We start from the raw sequence: 27,359 nt of genomic DNA, 5'->3' as shown, positions 1-27,359 counted from the left end.
TCTCGCACCTCCGCCACTGCGCTCGCCACCGGCTTCGTCACCGGGGAAATCGCCTCCTCCACCAGCACACTCAAAACCTCTCTCATCGGAGGGGTTCTGGAGAGGAGTGGCAGGAGCAATATCTCAGGTGGTGAAAGTCCGGGTCAAGCCAAGCTGGGGGCTAGCAATATTTGGAGTAGTGGACGAACCGGGAGTGCAGGAGGCGAAAGAGGCCGGCATTCTGGCCTTTGCGTCCCTAGTAGCCCGGCGAAGGACCTTGCTAATGTGGAAGGAGGCGAAGCCCCCCAGCCTGGAGGCCTGGATAAATGATATGGCTGGGTTCATAAAGTTGGAGAGGATTAAGTTTGCCTTGAGAGGGTCTGCGCAAGGGTTCTACAGGCGGTGGCAACCGTTCCTAGACTATCTCGCGGAGCGTTAGAGGAAGGTCGGTCAGCAGCAGCAACCTTGAGGGTGGGGAGGGGGGGGCGGAGGGGACGTCCGGGGAAGGGGGTGGGGGGGGGGGGGGAAAGGGGGGACTGCCTGGGAGGGTGGGTGAGCAAGAGATAACATCAAGGATTGGGGAAACTGGCACGTACGGGTGAGGGCCAGTGTACAAAGCTGTGTAAATATATCATTTTGCCTTGTATATATCTTGCTCTGCGCGATTTCTCTTTTTTTTTGTAACGAAGGGGGGTGGGGTTATTGTTTGTAAGGGAGAAAAATTGTGTTAAAAAACTTTAATAAATATATATTTTTTTAAAAACCTCTCTCATCTCTTTCCTCATTGTCTCCATGTATTTTGTAAACTGCCTTTCGAATTCCACAGCCATCACCTTAGTTATTTCTTCAGCAGTAATCAATGCGGCCTCCCCGGTGCTCCAGCCTCCATTTTCCTTGGTGACCCCGCGGTGACCTTTCCACTCCCCGACGCACCTTCAGCTGTTTTCCTTACGGACGTTCTTTTGCTCACCCTTGACATTTTTCTTCACTGTGTCTTCACTCTGCCGCCTCTGTGCCTTCTCCCTGCTTTTGCCGCGTCCGTGGACCCTGGGACCGGACTTAAAGCCCCGAAAATGCCATTCCCGAACGGGAGCCCTCCATTGTGCGGGCCGCCTCCTGCCCGCCGTCACAGGAAGTCCCGCGGATGGGGGCTTTAAGGGACATTTCGGTCAATCCGAAGTGCTGTCGCAGTTGCTTCCACGGCCGGAGTGTTGCAGTCATCACTGGGCGCGTATGGTGTTAGTTCGGTGGGAATGGGAGCGCGCCAGCGCCCGGGACACACAAACGTAATGATCAGTTTTTCTTTTTTTTTAAACAAAAATTTTAATAAGGCATTTATGGTTTTATAGCAACAAAAGATACAAGCACAAATATAAACATAATTCAGTGCATAACACACCCCTCCTTCTCCCACTATTCCTGCCTAAGCAAGACAAAAATAGCCTAACTCCCCATACACCCCCCCCCCCCCCCCCCCCCCATACTCCCTTATTGAATCTGCTAACAGTTTAGTTTTCTCCGAGGAAGTCAATAAATGGCTGCCCCCTCCGAACGAAATCTAACGTTGATCCTCTCAGGGCAAACTTAATTTTCTCAAGCCTGAGAAACCCAGCCATGTCGCTAACCCATACCCCTGATTTCGAGGGCTTCGTGTCCCTCCACGCTCATAAGATCCAGGCTATCAAGGAGGAAAAGGCCAAGATGTCAGTCTCTCTCACCCCCTGGAACCCCAGATATCGCCACCTCTGGACTCAGCACCAACCTCATTTTTAGCACCGTGGACATGACATCCGCATGATCAGTTTTTCTAACGAGTTGAAGAAGGCCTTAAGGATGTAGATTGGTATGGATCTGAACAGGAAGAGGAACCTGGGTAGTACGTTCATCTTGATCATCTGCACTCTTCCTGCTAGTGAAAGTGGGAGTGGTCCCACTTCTGCTATTCCTTTTTTAGTTCCTCCACCAGACTGATCAGGTTCCATTTGTGGATCCATGTCCAGTTATGGGTGATTTGGAGACCAAGTAGCTTGTGTCGGGCTTGTTTAAATGGCAGCCTCTCCAGTTCTGCCCCTCCCCCTTGCCAGTTCAGCGGGAAGATTTCACTTTTGCTCAGGTTGAGTTTGTAGCCCGAGAAGGCCCCAAACTCGTTCCGGAGTGGCATGATTCCCTCCATGCTGCTTTGTGGGTCCGAGATGTAGAGGAGCAGGTCATCCGCATAGAGCGGGATTATGTTCTCTGTCTCCTCTCTGGGTCCCCTTCCAATTCTTTGCCGCTCTGAGTGTAATCACCAGGGCAAAGGCAACAGGGACAACGGGCATCCCTGCCTTGTGCCTCTGTGCAGCTGGAAGTACTTAGAACTTGTATTTGTCCGTATGTTCGCCGTGGGAGCACTGTACAGGGTTTCCACCCAGGCGGGGAACCCTGCTCTAAGAACCAACAGCTCCAGAACCTCTATGAGGTACTTCCATTCAACTCTGTCGAAGGCCTTTTTTGCATCCAGGGAGATGATCACCTCTGGTGTTCTCTCCCTGGATGGGGTCATTATCACGTTCAGTAAGTGCCTGATGTTCGATGTTAGTTGTCTACCCTTGGCAAAGCCAGTTTGATCTTCTGCTACCACCTCTGGTGTGTGGTCTTTTGGCTAGGATTTTGGCCCATATTTCCATGTTTAGCAGCAAAATGCGTCTGTCGGACCCGCACTCTGGTGGATCTTTGGCTTTCTTGGGTATCAGCGAGATTGAGGCTTGTGCTAGCGTAGGCGGCAGAGTGTCCCTCGCCAGCAAATCTGAATATCTCCCGCAGGTGCGGGGCCAGTCCCATCACAAGATGTTTTGTAGAAGTCCGCTGAGAATCCAACTAGTCCCCGCCTGCATGGGGTTAATACTGTCCATGACTTCTCCCAGTTCCAGTGGTGCTTTCAGCCCCCGTTTTCTATCTTCCCCCACAACTGGCATGTCCAGTCCATTGAGGAACTCTTTCATCCCCAAGTCCCTTTCTTGGGGCTCGGAGGTGCGCAGCCCCCAGTAGGAGGTCTTGAATGCCTGGTTGACCTTATCCAGCTCTGCTCCTAGTTTGCCCTTGTTATTTCTAATCTGGGCTATTTCCTTCATGGCTGTCTGCTTTCTAAGTTGGTGAGCCAGCAGGTGGCTGACTTTGTCTCTGTGGTCGTTCAGGGTCCCCCGCGCCTGGCGGAGTTGGTGCACTGCTTTCCTCGTGAAGCGCAGGTCAAAATCCATTTGTAGCTTTTTCCTCTCCGCCAGGAGCTCTATGGTCATGGTCTCGGACTATCACCGGTCTACCTCCAGTATGGAGTCGACTAGCTTTTGCCTAGCCACCTTCTTTTCCCTAACGCTATGTGCCTTGTGGGCAATTATGTCACCCGTGTCGTGTTGGGTGTTCCGATGCACAAATGATCCAACACGACTGTAGATGGTACAACTCTGTTTTATTGTCTAAAACAATAACCACTACTAACTGCTGGCTGAGGTTCGTGCTTCACCAGCTAACCTGTGGACCCAACCCTGTCACTATCTTGGTGAGGCATTCAGCACATGGTCTATGTCTGTGAGTTCTGGCACCTTGTGAGCTCTGTGCTTTGAGCTATCTCATGGTAGAATAAGCGGGAACTGTGGTGTTCCCTGTTTTATAGTGCGTGTGCTCTCACTGGTGATTGGCTGTGATGTGTGTGTGTTGGTTGGTCCAATTACCTGTCCATCAGTGTGTGTGTGATTGCACCATGATATGCTGATGTGGATATCATGACACCCTGATCACAGCCTTCAGTGCCTCCCAGAAAGTGGAGTGTGAGACCTTCCCATTCTTGTTGTTAAAAGTATACCCAGCACAGTAGCACAAGTGGATAGCACTGTGGCTACACAGCGGCAGGGTCCCAGGTTCGATTCCTCGCTGGGTCACTGTCTGTGCGGAGTCTACACGTTCTCCCCGAGTCTGCGTGGGTTTCCTCCGGGTGCTCTGGTTTCCTCCCACAGTCCAAAAACTTGCAGGTTAGGTGGATTGTCCATGCTAAATAGTCCTTGTCCAAAAAGGTTAGGAGGGGTTATTGGGTTATGGGGATAGGGTAGAAGTGAGGGCTTAAGTGGGGTCGGTGCAGACCTGATGGGCCAAATGGCCTCCTTCTGCACTGTATGTTCTATGGCCTGTGATATTTTCTCCAGAAAGCCTTAAGCAAACTCCATGGTGGGCGCTGGGCACAGCCTCACATCCATGTAGTGTGGAGCGTGGTCGGAGATTACAGTTGCGGGATATTCCACTCTTACTTACCCTAGAAGCACTGATTTCTCCACCCCAAAGAAGTCGATCCATGTACACACATTGTGTGCCTGGAAGAAGTAGGAGAACTCTTTCTCCCCTGGGTAGGTGGACTGCCAAGGGTCCACTGTCCCCATTTGTTCCATGAATAAGTTGAATTATTTTGCCATGTTGGTGGTCCTCCCCATTTTGGGGTTCGACCTTATCTGTTCATGGGTCCTGTAGACAGTTAAAGACCCCATAATAAGTCGGTGCGTGTCAACTTTGGGGATTTCCACTATGGTCTTTTTAATAAACTCTATGTTATCCCAGTTGGGCGCGTACACGTTAACCAGGACTACCGGTGCCCCGTCCAGGACACCGCAGACCATGACATACCGCCCCCCTCGGTCCGTAACAGTCCTCGGTGCGGTAAACATCGACCACTTATTCAACAGTATGGCTACCCCCCCTGTTCCTCGTCCCGTAGCAGGAATGGGTCTGACCCACCCAGCCTTTCCTTACCCGCAGTTGGGCCTTCTCCCTCAGGTGTGTCTCCTAGAGGAAGACTTATGTCGGCTTTCATACTTTTCAGGTGGGCGAAGACGCTGGATCTTTTCACTGGGCCGTTAAGTCCCCTGACATTCTAGGTGACTATCCTACTGGGAACATTTTGTCCCCCCAACCCTCTTTCTGAGGGATCAACTATACTTACCTTGTGGATGCGCCTCATGCACTCCGGGGTTTCCCTTTACAGGGGGCCATCCAAAATCGTCGTGGTCACCATTCTCCCCATGAGGTCGGGCTCCTGCACTCCGGGGTTTCCCTTTGTCCAGCGGCCACCCAACATGGCTGCCATGTGTGTACACACCAGCCATGTAGCTGAGCCCCTGACCTCTGGGGTTTCCCTCTGTTCAGGAACCCTCCAGAGTGGTTGCTTGCGGTGCTTTTGTGTTCCAAGTCACCACATGTGGCCTGCTGTAGCCAGCCTAATGCTCTTGCTATCTTTGCTCCTGTGTTTCCTCTGTGGTACTTTAACTCCTACCCACTCCATTCCCCCCCCCCCTCATTGTCCCCTTCCCCCCTTTTTCCCCCTAGTTGTTCTCCTGTCTCTGATGCGCAAAAACCATCCCCCCCCCCACCGGGCACTCTCTCCCTTGCAGGAGATGCTCCGAAGGCCCTCTCTCGCTCATGCTTCTGGTGCTAGCTTTCCCGTTAGTGTGGTGGTTCCCCCCTCCTGGGGCGGTTATGTATCCGCCCATCATCCGCTATCCTTCCCACCTGCCATTCTCCTCACCCTTTCTGTGCTGTGCTGCCCTCACTCTCTCTGTTGCAAATCCCTTCCTCAGAACGGCAATACAGTCCCATGCAAAGTCCTTCGAGATGATTAATTAAATTAATAAGTAAAGCCTCTTCAGGTGCTCTTTTCACCGCTGTCCCTGCTGCAGTTTCTCCAGCCAGTTCTCCAGGGCAAAGTTGTCCGCGTCCGCAGGGGACGTGAAGAAGTGCTCCCTGCCCTGGAATGTGACCCAGAGTTTGGCCGGGTACAGCATCCCAAATGTTATGTCGCTCTTGTACAGGGCTGCTTTCGCCCTGTTGAACTCTGCCCAGCACTTGGCCAGGTCAGCCCCAATGTCCTAGTAGATCCTGATCCGATGACCTTCCCAGTTAGTTTTTCGTCTGTCTTGCCCAGCACAGGATTCTTTCCCGCTCTTGACACCTGTACATTTTAGCGATTATCGCCTTGGTTGTTCTCCAGCCTTGCGTTTTGGATGGAGCGACCAGTGGGCTTTATTTCTGGTGGGTTGGGAAAGCTATCCCTTCTCACCAGATTGCCCAGCATTTGGGCCACATAGTCTGTGGGGTCCCTGCCTTTGATCCCCGCCGTCAGGCCCACAATCAGCAGGTTCTGGTGCCTTGATTGGTTTTCCTAATCATGTCTTTCCACTCAGACTTCCCTCGTGACCAACCTTGTTATGTCCTTCTCCAGGGCGGCGATCCGGTCGCTCTCGTCTGTCGAGGTCTTTTCTAGCTCCTTTATGGTGCTCTCCTGGGCTTCCAATTGCCTCTCCACCTATTTCAGGGCCACCTGCATGGCCACCAGAGCTTCCAAAACTGCCACCCTGACCGCAGCCTGAATATCGGTCTTCGTCTCCTCTCTGTGGTCTCTCAGTTCCCTTGGGAGAAACATCCTCCAACTACCCTCTGGTGAGGGGGGGGCGGGTTTCTTGTGCGGCGGGTCGGTCCTTCTCGCTCTGGCGTGGCCCGGATTTTGACGCCTCATGTGTCTGCCGGCTCAGCCACTTGCTTCTCCTGGCACATCCCATTTCTCGCCCCTTTTCGGCCTCTGGCCTCAACTCTTAAGCTGTGAAACTCTCATTCATATCTTTGTTACCTCCAGAATTGGCTTTTCCATTGCACTTGTGACCATCTTTCCATATGCTACCCTCTGTAAGCTTGAAGCCATTCAAAACTCTGCTGCCTGTGTCCTAACTCGCCAAATATCCTTTGCCCATCACAGTTGTGCTTGCTGACCTGCACTGGTTGTCAGTTAAGAAATGCGTGGTTTTAAAATTCTCATCCTAATTTTTAATTAATAATCTTTACTGTCACAAGTAGTCTTACATTAACACTGCAATGAAGTTGCTGTGAAAAGCCCTTAGTCGCCACATTCCGGCACCTGTTCGAGTACACAGAGGGAGAATTCAGAATGTCCAATTCACCTAATAGCACGTCTTTCGGGACTTGTGGGAGGAAACCGGAGCACCCGGAGGAAACACGCAGACACGGGGAGAACGTGCAAACTCCGCACAGTGACCCAAGCCGGGAATCGAACCTGGAACCCAGGTGCTGTGAAGCAACAGTGCTAACCACTGTGCTACCATGCCACCCATCCTTGGCTCCCTTGGATCCCTCCATGGCTCTGCCCTTTTTTTATGATCTCCTCCAGCCCTACGACCACTTAAGATATCTGCACTCTGCCAATTCCGACCTCTTGAGTATGCTTGACTTTAATAACTCCACTCTTGGTGTCTACCTGAACCCCGAGCTCTGAAATTCCCTCCCTAAACCTCTCTGCCTCTTTTCCTTGCTTTCCTCCTAAAAGACACTCCCTAAAACCATGCCTCTTTGACCAAGCTTTTGGCCATCTGCCCTGATATCTCCTTATGTGGTTCAGTGTCATATTTTACATCACCTTTGTGAAACACATTTCAACATTGGCGGCACGGTAGCACAGTGGTTAGCACTGTTGCTTCACGCACCAGGGACCCAGGTTCCATTCCTGGCTTGTCTGTGCGGAGTCTGCACGTTCTCTCTGTGTCTGCGTGGGTTTCCTCCGGGTGCTCTGGTTTCCTCCCACAGTACCCGAAAGCTGTGCTCACTAGGTGAATTGGACATTCTGAATTCTCCCTCTGTGTGCCCAACCAGGTGCCGGAGTATGGAGACTAGGGGATTATCACAGTAACTTCATTGCAGTGTTAATGTAAGCCTACTTGTGACAATAATAAAGATTATTATTATTGCATTGCATTAAAGGCATATATAAATACAAGTAGTTGAGTGCTTGTGATTTCTTTACCTTCGTTTTAATTGTTCTAGTGCTTGAGGTCATTTTTTAAAATCGAAGTCTCTTGAACACAATTTGTGCCGAGGCACATATGAGAGATGTTAAGTCAAAGGCACAGAGATTTGAAAAATCACAGTTTCACATACTTGGTAACAAGATGACTGAAGTCACACAATATATTTAGTTTCAGATTCATTTTTATTTGTTGGATTTTTCCTTCATACTTTAATACTTGATATTCCCTTGCGTTTCATCTGTTGGCTACTCTTATGTTGTGAGTTATAGGAAAACATATGTTTATATACATGTTAGAATTCTCATTGTTTCTGATGGAAAAGAAGCAGAATGAGACGAGGAAGAAACTGAAAAAAAAATGCTGTTTTAAGCATATACTTTGTGGGAAGTATTTGCATTCTTCTTGCCACAAGTTTTTATGCATTTTTGGCCACGCATTGGAAGTTGGATGCTTCTCATTATGCTTTTTTATGTACTTGGCTTTCAAGCAAAATCTGTCATATGAAATGTATTCTCATGTAATGTAGGGATTTTTTTTTCAAAACATGATATCTTTGCTCATTTATGTCTGAAATTTTTTGCATATTTCTGTTGGAAGTTTGATTGCAATTTCAGGTTGCGTGTTATGAGGCGGCAATATGTTGGACATCTTGAGAACAATTAACCTAATGCGCCTCATTCACTTCACCTAGCAGTATTTTCATTTCCAACAATTTTGCAGGAAAATCTCAGCATTGAAACATCTCAGTTAGGGGTAGCTGTGCTTAATCCATCAAGAACTGACTGAAGCTGCCAGAACTTATTTACTTCTTTAATGCAGTGCATTGTAGACCTTTGTCTCACTCCCGCACAAAGCATTTATAATTACACAATACTTTTTGTTTTCAGTTTAATTTCTATATTTCCAAGTTTTTAATTCTAAGCTTTTAATTTCTGTGTTTCCAAGTTTAGTACAAAATATTTCATTTGCAGCCATCTCAAAACTTCAAATGAACCCGCAGATTAATGTCAAATGATGCATGCAAGCTCATTTGTTTTCTCCTGTTATTTCAAAACGAAACTGGAATATAGAAAATAATTCAATTTTCTTTCACTATAATTTGCTTGAACTTGAGACATGATACTCCTCTGATACTGTGAATAAAGTTATAGATTATACCGTCATTTAGTACAATATGTCTGTTATTATAGCAAATAGCACTCAAAATTAAGTGTAAATTGCAATATTTAGGTTAGCACTGCTGTCTCACAGCACCAGGGACCTGGTTTTAATTCCAGCATTGGGTGACTATGTGGAGTTTACACGTTCTCCCCATGGCTGCTTGAATTTCCTCCGGGTGCTCTGATTCCCTCCCACAGTCTAAAGCTGTGCAGGTTAGGTGGGGTTACAGAGATATGGCGGGGGAGTGGGCCTAGGTAGGGTGCTCTTTCCGAGGGTTGGTGAAGACCTGGTGGGCCGAATGGCCTCCTTCTGCACTGTAGGGATTCTATGATTTAAAGATCCTGTAATAAAATATGTTTCCTTTGTAATGTTGTTTCATTGCACTTGAGGTCATGCTGTGGTCCTTCTGTTAAAATTTAAATACATTCTTAAAACCAGGTACTCTACTGGGATTCAATGACTTTTCATGAGATAATCCAATATTTTAATAAATTAGGCAATTGGATTTATTAATCGGAACAGCTTGTTAAATTTGTTGTTGTAGTAGTTTCTCCTGTGGTAGCTCAGCAAAGCTGCAGAAAAAGAGTTTTATCACCAATCTGTGATGAGGTAACTGATCATGGCAGGTAGCAATACACGTGGCCTCAGGGCAGCTAGGTCAGGGTGAGGGAAATCAACCAACATTCCTGTTTCTGCCCTGCAAGTGTGAACATATGAATGTCAAGTAAGAACAGAAAGAGGGTCAATGAGCTTACTGACATTGCCTGCCACAATTTTTTAAATATTTGTTCTTAGGACGTGGGTGTCACTGACTCGACCAGCATTTATTACTCATCCTTAATTGCCCTTGAGAAGGAGGAATTTATGCATTAACAATGTGCACATGGATAACTTATTTGGAGACAGCTGGCATCCATGAAACATGTCACACAGAAGAGTCAAAAGAGCTAGTTGGCTCTTGTTTTAAGCTCAAACTTTATTATTTAATTTTCTTCAAACTGGATTTGTGTTGTAGTCTGCCTGAAAGCGTTTTGTGGATCATTAGTGTACCCATAGAGTATTAACAGCACAAATGGAGTTTGTTCTGTCCATCAATTCATGCCAGCTCTCTGTAAAGCATCCTGTCATTCCCATTCCCCTGCTCTGTTCTCATAATCTTGTAAGTTTATTTCCCTTGAGCAGCTATCCAATTTCCTTTTCAAACCATTAATCATCTCCACTTCTGCCATCTTTCATAGGCAATGCAATCCAGGACATTACTGCTTGCTGCATTAAAAAAGTTCTTCCCACTGTAGCTCTTGCTCATAAATGAAGATCTTGTCCCCTAGGGTTGAGATGATATGACGGGCAAGGTGAGGGTGTGGAGGATGTTGGGGTGAGATGAGGGAGTGAAGGAGAGTTGGGGAAGGGGTTTTGGTGAGGAGATGGAAGAAGTGGCAGGGGCCCATAAACAGGAGAAGCCACAGGGCCCTGGTGGTTCTCTTTGGAGCAAAGAGATTGATAGAGATTTTATATAAAGTTTGAAATAAAAACTCTTCTAATTAGCTAGGAACAAGACTAGGGGATATAGACATAAGTCTTTGGGCAAGAGATGCAGCAGAAATGTCAGGAAAAACATTTTACACAGCAAGTAGTAATGACCTGGAACACACTGCCCACAAGGGCAGTGGAAGCTGAAACAATCTAAGATTTGGAAAGGAAATTGGATGTACGCGTGAAGGAAATGAACTAACAAAGCTATGGTATTTGAGTGAAGACCAGCTGGATTGCTCCACGAGGAGCCGGTATGGACTTGATGGGCCAAAAATCATCCTTGCATGCTGAAAAATGATTTGATTATTCTGGAACGTTCCTAATGCCTTCCTAATTACTTGCTATGCATGCATACTAATGTTTTGTGATTTATGTACCTGAGCACCCCAGGTTACTCTGCTACTAAATTCTGCAATCTCTCTACATTTAAATAGTATACTGTTTCTCCATTCTTCCTGCCAAAATGAAACATTCACATTTTCCCCACATTGTACTATATCTGACAATTTTTTGCTCATTCACCCAACCTGTCCATATTCCTTTTCAGACTAACTTCTACTGACAACTTATTTTCCTGCCTATTTTGACATCGTTAGCCAATTTAGCTAGCTTTATGTTTGGTCCCTTCAAAGAGCAAAGAAAAGTGCAGCACAGGAACAGGCCCTTCAGCCCTCCAAGACTGCGCTGACCATGCTGCCCGTCTAACCTAAAGTCTTTTACACTTCTGCGGCCCGCATTCCTCTATTCCCATGCTATTCATGCATTTATCAAGAAACCCCTTAAATGTCACTATTGCACCTGCTTCCACCTTCTCCTCCAGCAGCGGGTTCCACACACCCACTACCCTCTGTATAAAAAATAAAATGTCCCTTGCGCATCTCCTCTAAACTTTGCCTCTTGCACCTTAAACCTATGTCTCCTAGTAATTGACTCTTCCACCCTGGGAAAAAGCTTCTGACTACTCACTCTGTCCATGCCCCTCATAATTTCCTGGACTTCAATCAGGTCGTCCCTCAACCTCTGTCGTTCCAGTGAGAACAAACAAAGTTTATCCAACCTCTCCATATAGTTAATGCCCTTCATACTAAGCAACGTCCCGGTAAACTCTTCTGTACCCTCTTCAAAGCCCCCACATCCTTCTGGTAGCGTGGCGACCAGAATTGAGCACTATATTCCAAGTGTGGCCTAACTAAGGTTCTATACAGCTGCAGCACAACTTGCCAATTTTTATATTCAATGCGGCCGATGAAGGCAAGCATGCCGCCTGCTTTCTTGACTACCTTCTCCACCTGCGATGCCACTTTCAGTGACCTCTGAACCAGTAAACCCATATCCCTGATATAAGAAGACATGCAGGTGGATATAGATGGGTTGAGTGAGTGGGCAAATCAATGATGAAGATTGCTAATAGTTGAGACCCCAGCACTGATCCCTGTGGCACCCCACTTGTTATAGCTTTCTAACCTGAAGAAGACCTATTTGTCCCTATACTCTGCTAGCAAACCAATCCTTTATCCATACTAATATATTACCCTGTGCGCCACGTGCCCTTATCTTGCGTCGTAACCTTTTTGATGACATCTTAATGAATGCCTTTTAGAAATCCAAGAACACCAAATCTACAGGTTCCTCTTTATCCTGTAAAATAACTCTCTAGTTAACACTATTTCCCTTCCATGTTCGATCACATTATGGTTTTGTAAGTATTCTGCTCTCGCCTCCGTAATAATAGATTCTATTAATTTCCCTATGACAGATGTTAGGCTAACTGGCCTTTAGTTTCCTGCTTTCTGTCTTTCTTTTCATGAATGAAGATGTTACATTAGCTATTCTCCAATCCACTGGGACCCTTCCAGAATCCCATACATTTTGAGAGATTATAATCAATGCATCTACTACCTCCGCAGCCATTTCTTTTAAACCCGAGGGCCATCTGACCCTGGTACCCGAGGGCCATCTGACCCTGGTAACTTGTCAGCCTTTAGGCCTAATTGCTTTTCCAGTACCCTTTCCCTCGTGATGGTGACATGCAAGCTATTTGCTCATAATTGAAATAGGAAGAGTGAATAACACACAGAAAAGCATACACATTTTTATTTACTGTATAGATAGTTACACACTGGCTCAGTCAATTATTAACCTACCCAAAAATGCAAGTTTTCTTTAAAAGGTAAGATCGAGACAAAACTATTAATATCCTGTTGGCAGGTTGATATATTTTTAATTATTAACAATTTCTCTCTGTTGTTTAAATCCGTTACTATTGTAGACCTACATTTAGAGTTGGATTGTACATTTTAACAATGAAAGACACAGTATTTCCCACTGCACATCATTATGCTGCTGAGATGCAGCATGTTTAAAGTGGCTTATTCAAAATGAAATTGCTGCAATAAGGGCAATCTGAGTTTAATTGTTTGGGAAGGGGGTTTTGCAGATTGGAATGTGCTTGTCAGTTCTGTAGCTAAGAATATTGTTTTTCGTCTGTGACAATGTGTGGTGCCTACGTGCAAAAGATCTGATCTATTACCAGCAGATATTACTCACGTTGGCTGGAATCTTCCGGCCGTTCCTGCAGTTGGGGTCTTCCAGTCCCACCAACAGTGAACCCCTTCGGCGGTTTTCGGGGGGGGGGGGGGGGTGAGGAGGAGAGAAGTGGTTTGTGCATTCAACTGGAAACCCCGTTGACAGCGGCAGGACCAGAAGATACAACCAACAGCCCAACGTGCCGCCGCAAAACTCACCCTGGGGGCGCACAGTAAATCCTGCCCGGGTTTAATGCTAATCTTACAAGTAGACATTACTCACAGTAAGTTTAATAAGAGCAGGACTGTTATATACCATAAAATGCATCATGTATTTTTCTGCTGGCAGTGTAGACCCAAGGCCACCAATTCTGTAAAGTCAGAAATAAAATCTGATTTCTTACTAAATGTTAAGCTTACAATATCACTGCACGTCATTCTATTTAAAATCTTGCAGATGGTCGGCTTGTAGTCGGGAAGTCCATGCAAACTTGACTGGCATCACATTCTGGCAGCTCTGCTGTGTCTGGAATACATTATGGTCACGTTTTCTGAATACTAAGATTTTCAGCTATTTTACTGAGGGAAGCACAGGCATTTTGGGTCTATTGAAATTTTAGCCCCTAGTACAATTTTACATTGCTTGCCACAGACTGTTTCACCCTTTAAGTGCCGGTCCGCCTGATGAGTGGTGACTCTAAATCGATATGTTGCTTGCTCCTGTTAAGCTACTGAGTTTAATCTGTTTGAAATGCATTCAAAAGTTATGCTATATGTAACTGTAATAATCCACAAGAGGCAGGGGTACCGTCACTAAACCAGTATTTATTGGCAATAACTATATCCAAGAGCAGCTCCAAACAGTGCTGCTAGCATTCCAGTCAACTTAAGACTGCCTCACAAAGCCTGCACAGGTGCTTATATGGGCCCCCTCAATGAGCTATCATTGAGGGAACTCATACTCCAATTGGCCAACCAATAATGCCAATTGGAGGTCATTACACCCCCCCCCCAGGTCCGCCAGGTCGTTCTCCGACGTGGGTGGGGTGTACCTTATAGGTGCCCGTCTTTTCCTTGACAACCTCCTTGGAAGTTTTTCTTCCTCCTCCTCGGGGAGAGGTGTCACGGCGGTCTCGTCGAACGTGTCCATCTCCGACTCTGACGACTGGATGACGGGGTCTGGAGAAATTGCTCGGGGCTGGGGTGTGGGTATCTTGTCCGTCTGGGCTATCCCAGCTTGAGGCGGTCCTGCTTCGCCTGCCTTCAGGTGTGGTTCCGCTGCCCTTATTTGGTCTAGGTGTTTCTTAAGCACCTTACCTCCTATCGAAACTTCATAGGATATGGGCCCTGTTTGGGACTCTACCGTGCCTGTGACCCACGTTGGTCCATTCCCATAATTCTTGACCCAAACCGGTGCCCCCACCTGGAAATGTCTCTGCTGCTGACTATTATCATGCCCCCTGCGTTGGCCCTCCTGTTGTTTCTCCACTTTCCCCGTTAAATTTGGGAAAGGAGACTCAGCCTCGTTCGCAGCCGCCTTCCCATTAAGAGTTCAGCTGGCGGTATGCCCGTTGTGGAATGCGGTGTGGACCTGTAATCAAACAGCCAGCGGGAGAGCTTTGTGTCCATTGACGCTGCCGGTTGCTTCTTGAGTCCCGCTTTTAGTGTCTGGACCGCTCCCTCTGCCAGGCCGTTGGACGCTGGATGGTAAGGGGCCGTTTTGATGTGGCGGACTCCGTTTCCCTTTTGGAATTTTCCAAGTTCCCCACTTATGAATGCCGTTCCGTTGTCTGACACCAATACCTCCGGAAGTCCATGTGTTGCAAATGAGGCCCTGAGCTTTTCAATTGTCGATGCTGTGCTTGCCGCGTTTACCCGGTGGACGTCCAACCATTTGGAGTGCGCGTCGACTATCACCAAAAACATTGAGCCCATGAAAGGGCCGGCGTGGTCAATATGCAGGCGAGTCCACGGTCTGCCTGGCCATTCCCACGGGTGCAATGGCGCAGCTGGTGGCACTCTTTGCCCCTGTTGGCATTCCTGGCACCGACGTACCAAGGCCGCTATGTCTGTGTCCAATCCTGGCCACCAAACGTAGCTTCGAGCTACCATCTTCATTTTAGACACCCCTGGGTGTCCGTGATGTAGCTCGGTTAAGATTGCCCGACGGCCCTGAGCTGGGACTATTACCCGGGCTCCCCGTCTTCTACGGTTATTTGGTCCCTTCTGCTCCAGTATGGGTGCATCTGGGACTCCACTGGTCTCTCCAGTTCCCCGGTTAGCAGTAAATGCTTCATCTTGGCTAAAACTGGGTCTTTTTGCGTCCACAACCGAATATGTTGTGCGTCCACTGGTAGGGTGTCCAAAAAATTTAGAGTCATTACTGTCTCCTCTACTTTCGATATTAGCGGCGGGATGTCTGGGAGGGGAAGTCTGCTCAAAGCATCTGCATTTGCTACTCGCGTTCCCGGTCTGTGCTCCAGAACGTATCTATACGCCGCCAGTAGCAATGCCCAGCGTTGGATTCTAGCTGATGCAATCGGGGGTATTGACTTGTCTTCTTTTAATACCCCTAATAACGGCTTATGGTCTGTCACTATGGTGAATTTCCGCCCGTACAGATACTGGTGAAATTATTTTACTGCAAATATCAACGCCAGTCCTTCCTTCTCGATTTGGGCGTACTTTCTCTCAGCCATCGCCAAGGTCCTCGAAGCATAGGCATTTGCCGTTCTTCCCCATTCCTTCCTCTATGGGCTAAGACGGCTCCTACCCCATAAGGTGATGCGTCACACGTGACCACCAGCTCCTTCCTTGGGTCATAATGCTCTAGGACATTTTCGGATGACAGCTGTTCCTTAATGTCCCTAAATGCTCGGTTTTGGCGGGCAGACCATTTCCATTCTTGTCCCTTTTTTAGTAGCTGGTGGAGGGGTTCTAGGATGGATGCCCTATTTTCAATAAATTTGCCATAATAGGTTACCAATCCGAGAAATGATCATAGCACCTGGACCGTGGTGGGAGCTGGGGCTTCTTTTATTGCCCTTACTCTGTCTTCCAATGGGTGTAAGCCCGACCCGTCTACTTTATATCCCAGGTACGTCACTTGTGGGGCCAGAAAAACACATTTTTCTCTTTTCAGCCGTACCCCTGCCTTCGCGAAATGCCTGAGCACGTCCTCCAGGTTCCTTAAGTGTTCCCTGTTTGTCCTACCCGTGATTAAGACATCGTCCAAATAAATCGCCACCTGTGGTAGTCCCTGCAGAATATTTTCCATCGTACGCTGGAATATAGCGCAGGCTGATGACACTCCGAAAGGTAGCCTAGTATAACGAAAAAGTCCCTTCAGGGTGTTGATCGTAGCGAACTTCTGGGAGTCCTTGTCCAGTTTTAACTGAAGTTAGGATGGCTCATGTCCAGTTTCGTGAACAAAACCCCACCTGCCAATTTGGCATATAGGTCGTCTATTTTCGGGATCGGGTATTTGTCCAGCAGTGCGTATTTGTTTACCGTCTGTTTGAAATCTCCACAGAGACGTATCAAGCCGTCTGACTTCAAAATTGGTACCACCGGCACTGCCCATTCCGAGAACTGTACTGGTCTGATAATGCCGTCACGCCATAATCTTTCTATTTCGACATCTACTTTCTTCCTTAATGCAAAAGGTACCGGCCTGGCCTTACAAAATTTCGGAAGGGCTTCTGGATCCATGTGCAAAGTTGCTTTGGCGCCTATAATTTCCCCCAAACCTTCTTGGAAGACCTCCAGGTATTTTTGGAGTACTCAACTCAACTGCACGTTTGCACTCTGGAAAATTTTCATCCAATCTAAATTTAGGTCTTTCAGACAGTTCCGTCCGATTAAGTTCGGTCCGGAGCCCTCTACTATCGTCAACGGTAATCTGAGCAATTGTTTGTCATATTCCACGGGTACCTGAGTCGTGCCTAGAATTTCCAGGGGTTCCCCCATGTAGGTTTTAAGTTTCGTCGATGTTTTTGTTAGGGTTAGTGGCTGGAGTCCATCTTTGATTTTTTTTTTTAAATGCTGCCACTCCCATTACTGATACGGCTGCACCCGTGTCTATTTCCATTATTGTCGGTCGGCCGTTCACCCGTGGGGTAATCTTAATAGGTTCTGCTTTCTTCGTCGCAATATTATATAACTGTTCCCCTTCGGAGGAGGATGGGGCGTCTAGGTTGTGTACTTCCCTGCGTCCCCACCTGCTATTCCTCTTTTGCCACCTCCTTCTAGAGTTTCTGTCGCTGTTACCCCACTCTGTCTGGTGCCAGAAACGGCCCTTCTCTGTTGGGGGAGCCTCAGCCAGTAGTTCCCTCTGTCTCCAGTTAGTCCTAGCAGACTTGGGGGCAGTTCTGGGGTTTTCCTTTGGCCCTCTATTCCTCAGGCTTTTCCTGAGGACGGCTATCTGGTAGCTGGTAGCTGGATCCGTTGTGGTAGTCCCTCTCACAGGTATCTACCTCCATTGGCATGCCCTGTAGTTCCTGCCCCCAACTTGCTGCCTTTTCTAGGGACAGTGCGAGCTGTAACGCCTGCCTGCAGTCTAGCTGTGTTTCCGCCAACAGGCGCTTCTGTATTGTGAGGTCATTTATGCCACACACTAACCGGTCCCGAAGCATTTCATTTAGCGTCGGGCCGAACTCACATTTTTCCGCCAGCCTTCTCAGGCGGGTCAAGAAATTCGTGGCTGACTCTCTGTCTTCCCGCTTCGTTGTGTAGAATCTGTACCTACGCAAAATGAGGGGTGGTTTTGGGTCATAGTGCTCTTCCACCAATTTCGTTAATTCTTGGAAAGGTATCGTGTCGATACATCGGGATAAGTTAGACTACGTATAATGGCGAAGGCTGAGGGTCCGCACGCCGACAGCAGGATAACCCGTTTCCTTTCGTCCTTCGTTATCTCATTGGCCTGGAAGAAGTAACACATTCTCTCCACATACTGGGACCAGTCCTCAATAGTCGGGTCGAATGCATCTAACTTCCCAAAAAACGGCATTTTTGAAATAGCAAGGCTTACCCTCCTAGAGCAGCAGCTGGTCTCTGCAATGTTCTTTGTTTACCTCGTCGCCACTGTAATAATCCACAAGAGGCAGGGGTTCCGTCACTACACCAGTATTTATTGGCAATAACTATATCCAAGAGCAGCTCCAAACAGTGCTGCTAGCATTACAGTCAACTTAAGACTGGTTCACAAAGCCTACACAGGTGCTTATATGGACCCCCTCAATGAGCTATCATTGAGGGAGCTCATACTCCAATTGGCCAACCAATAATGCCAATTGGAGGTCATTACAGTAACTTTCCCTTTTGGAACATCCTCAGTCACTAGAGTTGAATAGAGATCACCCAGTGCTGTCTAAAAATGGGAATAATAGTCGAACACCCAGACCACAGGGTGAGCACCTGTTTGACTGATGTTGGAAAGGTCTGTCACCCCTCCTGGGAAACTCAAGTGCAAGTGTTTGTCCAGAAGAGAACCAACCTTGGACTGAGTCCAGTCAGTATACTGCCCTGGTTGCCTGGCTACCTGAGTTATAAAAATAGGAATATTTATGGCACAGAATGAGGCCAATCAGCCCATCGTGTCCATCCGTGATGCTACATTAAGGCTTAAGAACTTAAACTAAAGGTAATTTTCTGCCGATAAAGCTGCATCACCCAGCTTTCCTATATGATTATTCTGTCATGAACTTGCCTGACTGGCTTGAAGTTTGCTGGAAAGCTTTTGTGTAAATATGTTGCATGGCCGAAATAACAGTACTTTTTTGAGAAAATATATGCATAACTGGCGTATGCTGATATTACACCAAAATGTAGTTCGAACTTCAAATTTAAATTGAAGTGTGAACAGAAATTTCAAAATGAAACATGGCATATGGCCTGTGCCTTTTCAAGACCCAATTGTTTACACCAATTCCGGCTTGTTTTACACCATTTAACTTAAAAGAGATAATTGCTTTCTGGAAGGAATTCAAATCTGCTGTTTGAAAAGGGCAACAGAGTATCAATAACAAAGGTCTTATACCAGTGAGAATGCCGTTCTTGCTGTGTGTATTTAGACAAATGTTAACTAAATTCTGAGAATAAAGCTTTTTTTTTGTTAAAAGCACCCAAGAAGTTCATTGAATAACACCTGAAAGGAAGGCTCTTGTGCTCATCCAAACCAAAATCAATAATAAGTTCTAGGTCAGGTGGACTCCATAATACATTTTGGAGTTGTTAAACCCTGGCCCATAACACTACGTAAATTTATGTTGTATGCTAATTCTGCACAATCATCAGAAATGATCAACTGCAAGCCTCTAAGAAGGGAGTGAAGCATAAAACAGGAAACTGTAGGCCCGTTAGCTTGGCATCTGTTGTGGGAAAGGTGTTAGAATCAATGATTTTAAAAGATTTACAGTTGGTCACTTAGAAAAACAAGGTAATTGGGAATAGTCAGCATGGTTTTGTGAAAGGGAAATCATGTTAAACACATTTATTAGAGTTCTTTGAAGGAGTAACATGTGCTGTGGATAAAGGGGAATCTGTAAACGTACTGTACTTGGATTTCCAGAAGTAATTTGATAAGGTGCCACATCAAAGGTTATTGTGGAAAATAAAAGTTCATGATTAGGAGGTAACATATTAACCTGGATAGAAGATTGGCTGGCAGAAAACAAAGAATATGCAGAAATGGATCTTTGTTTGATTGGCAAGATGTGACAAGTGGAGTCTCGCAGGGATTTGTGCTGGGGTCTCAACTTTTTACAACTTTTTACAGTTAACATCAATGACTTAGATGAGGAGAGCAAAGTTACGGTAGCTAAATGTGCAAATGACTCAAGATAAGTGGAAAAGTACGTTGTGAAGAAGACATAAGGAGGTTGCAGGTAGATATAAACAGGTTGAGTCAGTGGGCAAAAAAATCTGGCAGATGTGGGAAAATATGAAGTTGTTCACTGGCTGTAAGAATAAAAAAGCAGAGTAAAACTTAAATGGGGAATAACTGCAGAATTAAGATCTAGATGTTTGTCGCAAAAGATTAGTCTGCAGATGTGCACCTAATCAGGAAGGCTTGAATGGAATGCTATCCTTCATTACTTGAGGAATTGAACACAAAAGTAAGGCTGTTATGCTTCAGTTATACAGAGCATTGGTGAGACCATGGGCAGGATTTTCCAGTCCTTCCCAGTGGGATCTTCCGGCCCGGCTCAAGGCAAACCCCTGCAGCAGATTCCCCAGTAGCGGGGTGGGCAAACCATGCAACTCCTGTCGGAGGCCAATGGCAAGCCAGAAAACATGCCACGTTGGGTGGGGGGGGGGGGCAGAGGGGGGCAGAAAATCCTGCCCCACATCTCAAATACTTTGTGCAGTTTCGGCATCCATATTTAATGACGGAATTAAATGCATCGGAGGTGGTTCAGAGAAGGTTTTCTTGATAGATCCCTGGGAATGAGTGAGCTGTCTTATAATGAAAGGATAGACAGGCTGGGACTTGTTTCCATTTGAGTTTAGAAGAGTGAGGGGTGACTTGAGTGAAGTATATATGATCCTGAATGGTCTTGGCGAGGTGGACGTGAAGAGGATGGTTTCCCCTTGAGGGTGAGTCCACTAGGGGGTGCTTTTAAAATTAGGGATTGCCGTTATAGGACAGAGGTGAAGAAACATTTTTTCTGAGGGTTGTGCAACTTTGAAATTCTATCTCAGAAGTCGAAGTGGCATCATTGAATATTTGAAAGGCAGGGTCAGATTGATTCTTGTTAGGCGAGGGAATCAAAGATTATGGGGGTAGATGGGAATGTGGAACTTGAAACTCAAAAAGATTAGCCATAATCTTATTCAATGGCGGAGCAGGCTTGAAGGGCCAAATGGCCTACTTCTGCTCCTATTTCATTTGTTCATAAATTTCAGTGCAAATTCTCAGTTTGGAATCAGCATAGAAACTACTGTAGATTTTAGTGTTATTTCTACATAGGTGCAATCCAGGAAATTGCTTCCTTTAGTACATGTGCTATGTTAAATGAGATTTGTTGTATTCAAGTTCAGAAATGAATTCTGCAACAAATAAAGGTTTACTTAAAAATTAACTTTGTGTTAACAGGTAAAGTGTGCTTGTCATGTATGGTTAGCATGATAAATCTGTGTGATTGTAAACTTCACCTGCTTCTGATGACTGTGTTTAAGTGATATATAATAAACCTTTTGATACTTTTCACCTCCTTTGCCATTCACTTAGCATCCTCACATTCAAGTTGCATAGAATCATATAATCCCTGACTCAATGCCATTCAGCCCATTGAGTCTGCACCGCCCCTCCAAAAGAACACACCACCCAGGCCCACTCCCCCGCCCTATCCCCGTAATCTAACCTGCGCGTCCCTGAACAAGAAGAATCAATTTAGCGCGGCCAATCCACCTAACTTGCACATCTTTGGACTGTGGGAGGAAACCGGAGCACCCGAAGGAAACCCACGCAGACACTGAGAGAACGTGCAAACTCCATGCAGTCACCCAAGGCCTCTGTGCCACCGTGATATAATTTATTCATATCTGGTTAAACAGAATAGAATATGTGATTCATGGATACATAGTTACTTTAAGAGAAAAAAGGCATGTCGTTGATTTACCAGAAAAGCCACTTAATAAATATTTGTGCAGTTGCTGGTTTAGGTAATATCAGCACTTTTCAGTTATATATAACTTGAGTCTTAACACTGTGGAAATCTGCTGCCCTCTAATGGAAGTATAACATATTATCTATTTGGTTATTTGCACCTGCATTATTCTAACAGCATTGGGATTTAGGACTACAACAGTAGAACTAAATGCAAAATTAGATGTTTCATATTATGGTTTATGGCAGCTTAATGAGAACATCACGCAAAACATCTTGTGTTTATAGAGCCCTTTCAACGTAATATCCCAGGGTGCTTCACAGGAACTTTACAAAGCAACATTTGACCTTGTGGCTCATATGATAACATTAAAGCAGATGGCCAAAAGCTTGGTCAAAGATAATAGGTTTAAGGAGTGCATTAAAGGAGGAAAAAGATGTAGAGACACAGAGAGATTTAAGGAGAAATTCCCAGAACTGAGCTAGAATACTCATGTGTGAATTCTGTAATATGAACCAAAACTCTGAGAAAGCCAATGAGCCATTAAACATCTTTTCAAAGATTTTGTTATTTGTAAACATTAACATAACATAATTAAGCTTAGATATATTTCTTCCGATAAGAATGCAAGAAATAGAAGAGAGAGTAGGCCATTCCAAACCTGCTTCACCATTCATTAAGATCCTGGCTGATCTGATTGTGGCCTTAACTCCACTTTCCCGCCTGTCTCTCATTATCCTTGACTTCCTTGTCAATCAAAAACCTGTCTAATTCAGCATTGAATATATTCAATGACTTAGCCTCCACATTCTAGTTGGGGAAGAAAATTCGAAACACTAATGTTCCTGAGAGAAGAAATTCCTCCTAATTTATGACATAACGAGAGACCTCTCATTTTGAAATTGTTCCCTTTAGTTCTGGATTCTCCCACAAGGGGAAACATCCTCACAGCATCTTCCCTGAAATGCCCCCTCAGAATCTTGCATTATTCACTTCTCATTCTTCACAACTCTAATGAATACAGGCGTAACCTGCTCAATCACTCCTCGTAAGACAAAATCCTCATCACAGGAATGAACCTTCTCGGAATTGGTTCCATTGCAACCATGTGCCTTCTCAAGTAAGGTGACCAAAACTGTACAAAATACCACAGGTGTGGTCTTCACACGGCACTGCATAATTTTAGCAATACTTCCCTATTTTTATCCTCCAGCCCCCTTGCAAGATAGACTTACATTCCATGCCTTCCTAATTGTTTGCTATATTTACATGCTAACACTTTTTGTGATTCATGTTCAAGGGCACCCAGATCGCTCTGTACCACAGCATTCTACAGTCTCTCTCCATTAAATAATATTCTGGGCAAACTGTCTGTAATATGGTTGTGTGTGTTTTATATGATTGTGGAAAATTTGGTACTGTTTGGAATAAAATATATTTTTAATAATAATAATCTGCTTTTCTATTCTTCACATTTTTGCCCACTCACTTAAACTGTCCGTATCTGGCACACTCATTGTATCTTTCTCACACTTTGCTTTCCTACATATCTTCATTTCATCAGAAAATTTAGCTACGAAACAATCTTGTTCCCTTATCCAAGACACTAATATAGATTGTAAACAGTTGAGGCCACAACACTGATCCCTGTGGCACTGAACCAATTACAGTTTACCAACCTGAAAATGAGCCACTTATCCCAACTCTCTGCTTCATGACTGATTTGTGTTGTAATTCTAAAGTTGAGGCATTCACCAAGAATAGATATTTTGGCACAGAGTAGATTTCTTTCAATTTAAAATGTAATTTAAGATGTGATGCAGGAACAAATTAAGCAAATTAAACAAATTATGTTTTTTATTCTCTCATGGGGTATGAGCATCACTGGCAAGGCTAATGTTTGTTGCCCATCCTTATTTACCCTTGAGAAGGTGGTGGAAAGCCATCTTCTTGAAACGCTGCAATCCATGTGGTGTAGGTGCACACAGTGCTGTTGGAAAAAGATTTAACACAAATAAAATGATAGTTTGAGTCTATCTATTTTTTTGAATAAATTGACAGTACCCAATTCTTTATTTTTCCAATTAAGGGGCAATGTAGCATGGCAAATTTTTGGGTTGTGGGGGTGAGACCCACACAGACATGGGGAGAATGTGCAAACTCCACACTGACCCAGGTCCTCGGCACTGTGAGGCAGCAGTGCTAACCACTGCGCCACCGTGCCTCCCTATCTATATCTTATGGTTGTCCAAGAGCAAATGTGATGCAGACACAGAATAAATATGATGTAATTGTTTAAAGAATTGTTTTGTGGTTGTTTCAGAAATTGGCAACAGGGGTCAACCAGTTCGCTTATACCTGTGTACAAGACCATCACGTCTGGGCTAACCAACAGTTTTGGGAAGCTACGTTCTACAATGATGTTCAGAATCAAATACGGGCACTCTACCTCACCTCGGGAAATGAAAATTTTGTGACGAATTTCAAACAAAAGGTAATTCAAAGATTACTTCTGGTTGCAAAAAAAAGTACAGAGAAAGTGTCTTACTAACTAGAGCCAAAGGAAAACATGTCTTTCTTTGTTCAGACATTGACCCTGTTGATACTCAGTTTCACTCTTGTTTATATGGTAACTCTAACAATATGTTTTTATTCTTGGAGTATTTCCCCAGCCCCAAGTTATTCTTAAAACTCTGAATTTTTTATTAACTGTATCCCAGTTTATGCATTTGCAGTGTTAATGAATGACACTGTGCATTAAAAAAGGTAAAGTCACCATAGTCCCAGATGACCATGGGTTGCTTTACCCTTTGAGAGGAGAGCGGTCTGGTGGTGATTTAACCTGAGCAATGGTGGTGGTGATTTAACCAGGTGAGGGGCAAAGTTGAGATGGTGGGGCCTTCATGAATAACCTCAGCCGGTACGGGAATTACAAGCCTTGCTGTGCATCACGAACCAGCTGTCGAGCCAAGTGAGCTAAACCGGCCCATTAGGGTAGTGTGGAATAAAGGCGAGACCAACTTTTAAGGAGTTGGGACAAATTTACATTCCTTTTAGTGTTTCTTTCCATTCCCATTCAGTAACTTTATTATTTTTGTTCATTTTAAATTTGTTTGTGGGATGTCGGAGACACTGGCAAATCCTCATGTTATTGCCCATTCCAAAGGGTGAGAAAGGGGTAACTAGGCTTTTTTCCACTATAGCTCATTTGCTAATGGTGCCCCCATGATGATGTTAGGAAGGGAATTCCATGATCTTGAATTTTGAGAATGAAGGAATGGTAATTTACATTCACATTTGGATAATGGCAATTTGGAGGAGACAGTGTTTTCGCGACATCACTACCCTTGTCATTCACGATTGTAGGAGTCACTGGGCGGAGTGATTCTGTCAGAATATCCTTGGTAAATTACTACAAAACAACCCGTGGATTCTGCACACTGCAGCCACAGTGCATTAGTGATGGATATTAAATCCAGAGGGAGGAACGCCAATTAGGTGAGCAGTCTGAGCCAGATTTTTGATATCGAATGGCATTACCATTGCTGAATCCCCCACAATCAACATCCATGTGAATCTCCAATGACCGGAAACAGCCTGAAACTTTAAAAAAATTCTTTCATGGGTTATGGGTAGTGGTTGTTGACATATGGGAGTGCAATGGGGGGAACAATGCATCTAGGGGGGGGACACCTAGCTGGGGGGGTGGGGGGGGGGGGGGGAAATCTAGTTGCTGCTGGAATGGCCAAGGGGGAGCTGGAGTTGGTAGAGGAGGTCGAGGCGGGGGCCTGCCGCCGTGGGGTGCGGGGGGCACGTGGCTGGCCTAGGAAGGGCTATGGCTAGTCGGCGGGGGAGGGGGGTGAGTAGCCCCCTGATCCGGCTGATAACCTGGAATATAAGAGGACTGAATGGGCTGGTCAAGCGGGCCCGGGTGTTCGTGCACCCGAAGGGTCTGAAGGCGGATGTGGCCATGCTTCAGGAGATGCACTTGAGAGTGGCGGATCAGGTAAGGTTGAGAAAGGGGTAGGTAGGGCAGGTGTTTCATTCGGGTTTGGATGCAAAAAATCGGGGGGTGGCGATCTTGGTGGGGAAGCGAGTGTCGTTCGAGGCATCGAGCATTGTGGCAGACAGTGGCAGTAGGTATGTGATGGTAAGTGGCAAGCTGCAGGGGGAGCGGGTGGTGTTGGTCAATGTATATGCCCCGAATTTGGACGATGCGGGGTTCATGCGGCGTATGCTGGGCCAGATTCCGGACCTGTAGACAGGGGGCCTGATAATGGGGGGAGATTTCAACACGGTGCTGGACCCGGCATTGGATCGCTCTAGGTCTAGGACGGGCAGGAGGCCGGCGGCGGCCAAGGTGCTGAGGGGGTTCATGGACCAGATGGGATGGGTGGATCTATGGAGGTTTGCGAGGCCGGGGCCAGGGAATTTTCATTCTTCCCCCATGTCCACAAGGCCTACTCCCGGATTGACTTTTTTGTCATGAGCAGGGCGCTGATTCCGAGGGTGGAGGATACGGAGTACTCGGCGATAGCCATTTCTGATCATGCTCTGCACTGGGTGGAACTCGAGTTGGGGGAGGAGAGGGACCAGCACCTGTGGCGCCTTGAGGTGGGGTTGCTGGCGGACGAGGAGGTGAGGAGGTGAGCGGGCAGGTCCGGAAGTGTACAGAGAGGTACCTGGAGGCTAATGACAATGGGGAGGTGCAAGTAGGGGTGGTCTGGGAGGCGCTGAAGGCGGTGGTCAGAGGAGAGCTGATCTCCATTAGGGCACACAAGGAGAGGGGGGAGAGGAGAGAGAGGGAGAGGTTGGTGGAGGAGATGGTGAGGGTGGATAAGAGGTACGCGGAGGCCCCGGAGGAGGGATTGCTTAGGGAGCAGCGTAGCCTCCAGGCTGAGTTCGATTTGTTGACCACCAGGAAGGCGCAGGGGGCGGTATATGAATACGGAGAAAAGGCGAGCCGGAGGCGGGAGGCAGCTAGGGAGATCGGGGGAGTTAGGGATGGAGGAGGGAACACGGTGCGAAGTGCGGTGGGTATCAATGGGGTCTTCAGGGACTTCTATGAGGAACTGTACCGGTCTGAGCCCCCACTGGAAGAGGGAGGGATGGGTCGCTTCCTGGACCGGCTGGGGTTTCCGAGGGTGGGGGAGGGGCAGGTGGCGGGGTTGGGGGCGCCGGCTGGGTTGGAGGAGTTGGTCAAAGGGATAGGGAACATGCAGGTGGGGCCGGATGGGTTCCCGGTTGAATTTTACAAGAAGTATGCGGACCTGCTGGGCCCGCTGTTGATAAGGACCTTCAACAAGGCAAGGGCGGCTCTGCCCCCGACGATGTCTAGAGCGCTGATTTCCCTGATCCTGAAGGATCAAGGATCCCCTACAGTGTGGGTCATATAGGCCGCTCTCACTCTTAAATGTAGATGCAAAGTTGCTGGCAAAGATTTTGGCCATGAGGATAGAGGACTGTGCGCCTTAGGTCATACACGAGGATCAGACGGTGTTTGTGAAAAGGAGGCAGTTGAATACTAATGTACGGAGGCTCTTGAATGTTATAATGATGCCAGCGATGGAAGGGGAGGCGGAGATAGTGGCGGCGATGGATGCAGAGAAGGCCTTTGATAGGGTGGAGTGGGCTACCTGTGGGAGGTGTTGAAAAGGTTCGGGTTTGGGGAGGGGTTCGTCAGATGGGTGAGGCTGCTGTATGAGACCCCGGTGGCG

At 46.5% G+C, this 27,359-nt stretch overlaps 1 protein-coding gene across 2 annotated transcripts in view; it reads left to right on the top strand.

Moving 5' to 3' along the window:
• The window catches only part of sbf2 (SET binding factor 2), an 857,151-nt gene that overhangs the window by 661,870 nt on the left and 167,922 nt on the right, over window positions 1–27,359 (top strand). For both annotated transcript variants that reach the window (XM_072466526.1, XM_072466525.1), the window contains exon 18: window positions 23,966–24,136. In XM_072466526.1, coding sequence (XP_072322627.1) covers window positions 23,966–24,136 — 171 coding nt within the window. The remainder of the gene's footprint in view (window positions 1–23,965; window positions 24,137–27,359) is intronic.

This window comes from Scyliorhinus torazame, chromosome 10 (assembly GCF_047496885.1).
Source record: "Scyliorhinus torazame isolate Kashiwa2021f chromosome 10, sScyTor2.1, whole genome shotgun sequence".
Classification (NCBI taxonomy): domain Eukaryota; kingdom Metazoa; phylum Chordata; class Chondrichthyes; order Carcharhiniformes; family Scyliorhinidae; genus Scyliorhinus; species Scyliorhinus torazame.
The sequence above is the reverse complement of the archived record's forward strand: the minus strand, read 5'-3'. Positions and strand labels throughout refer to the sequence as shown.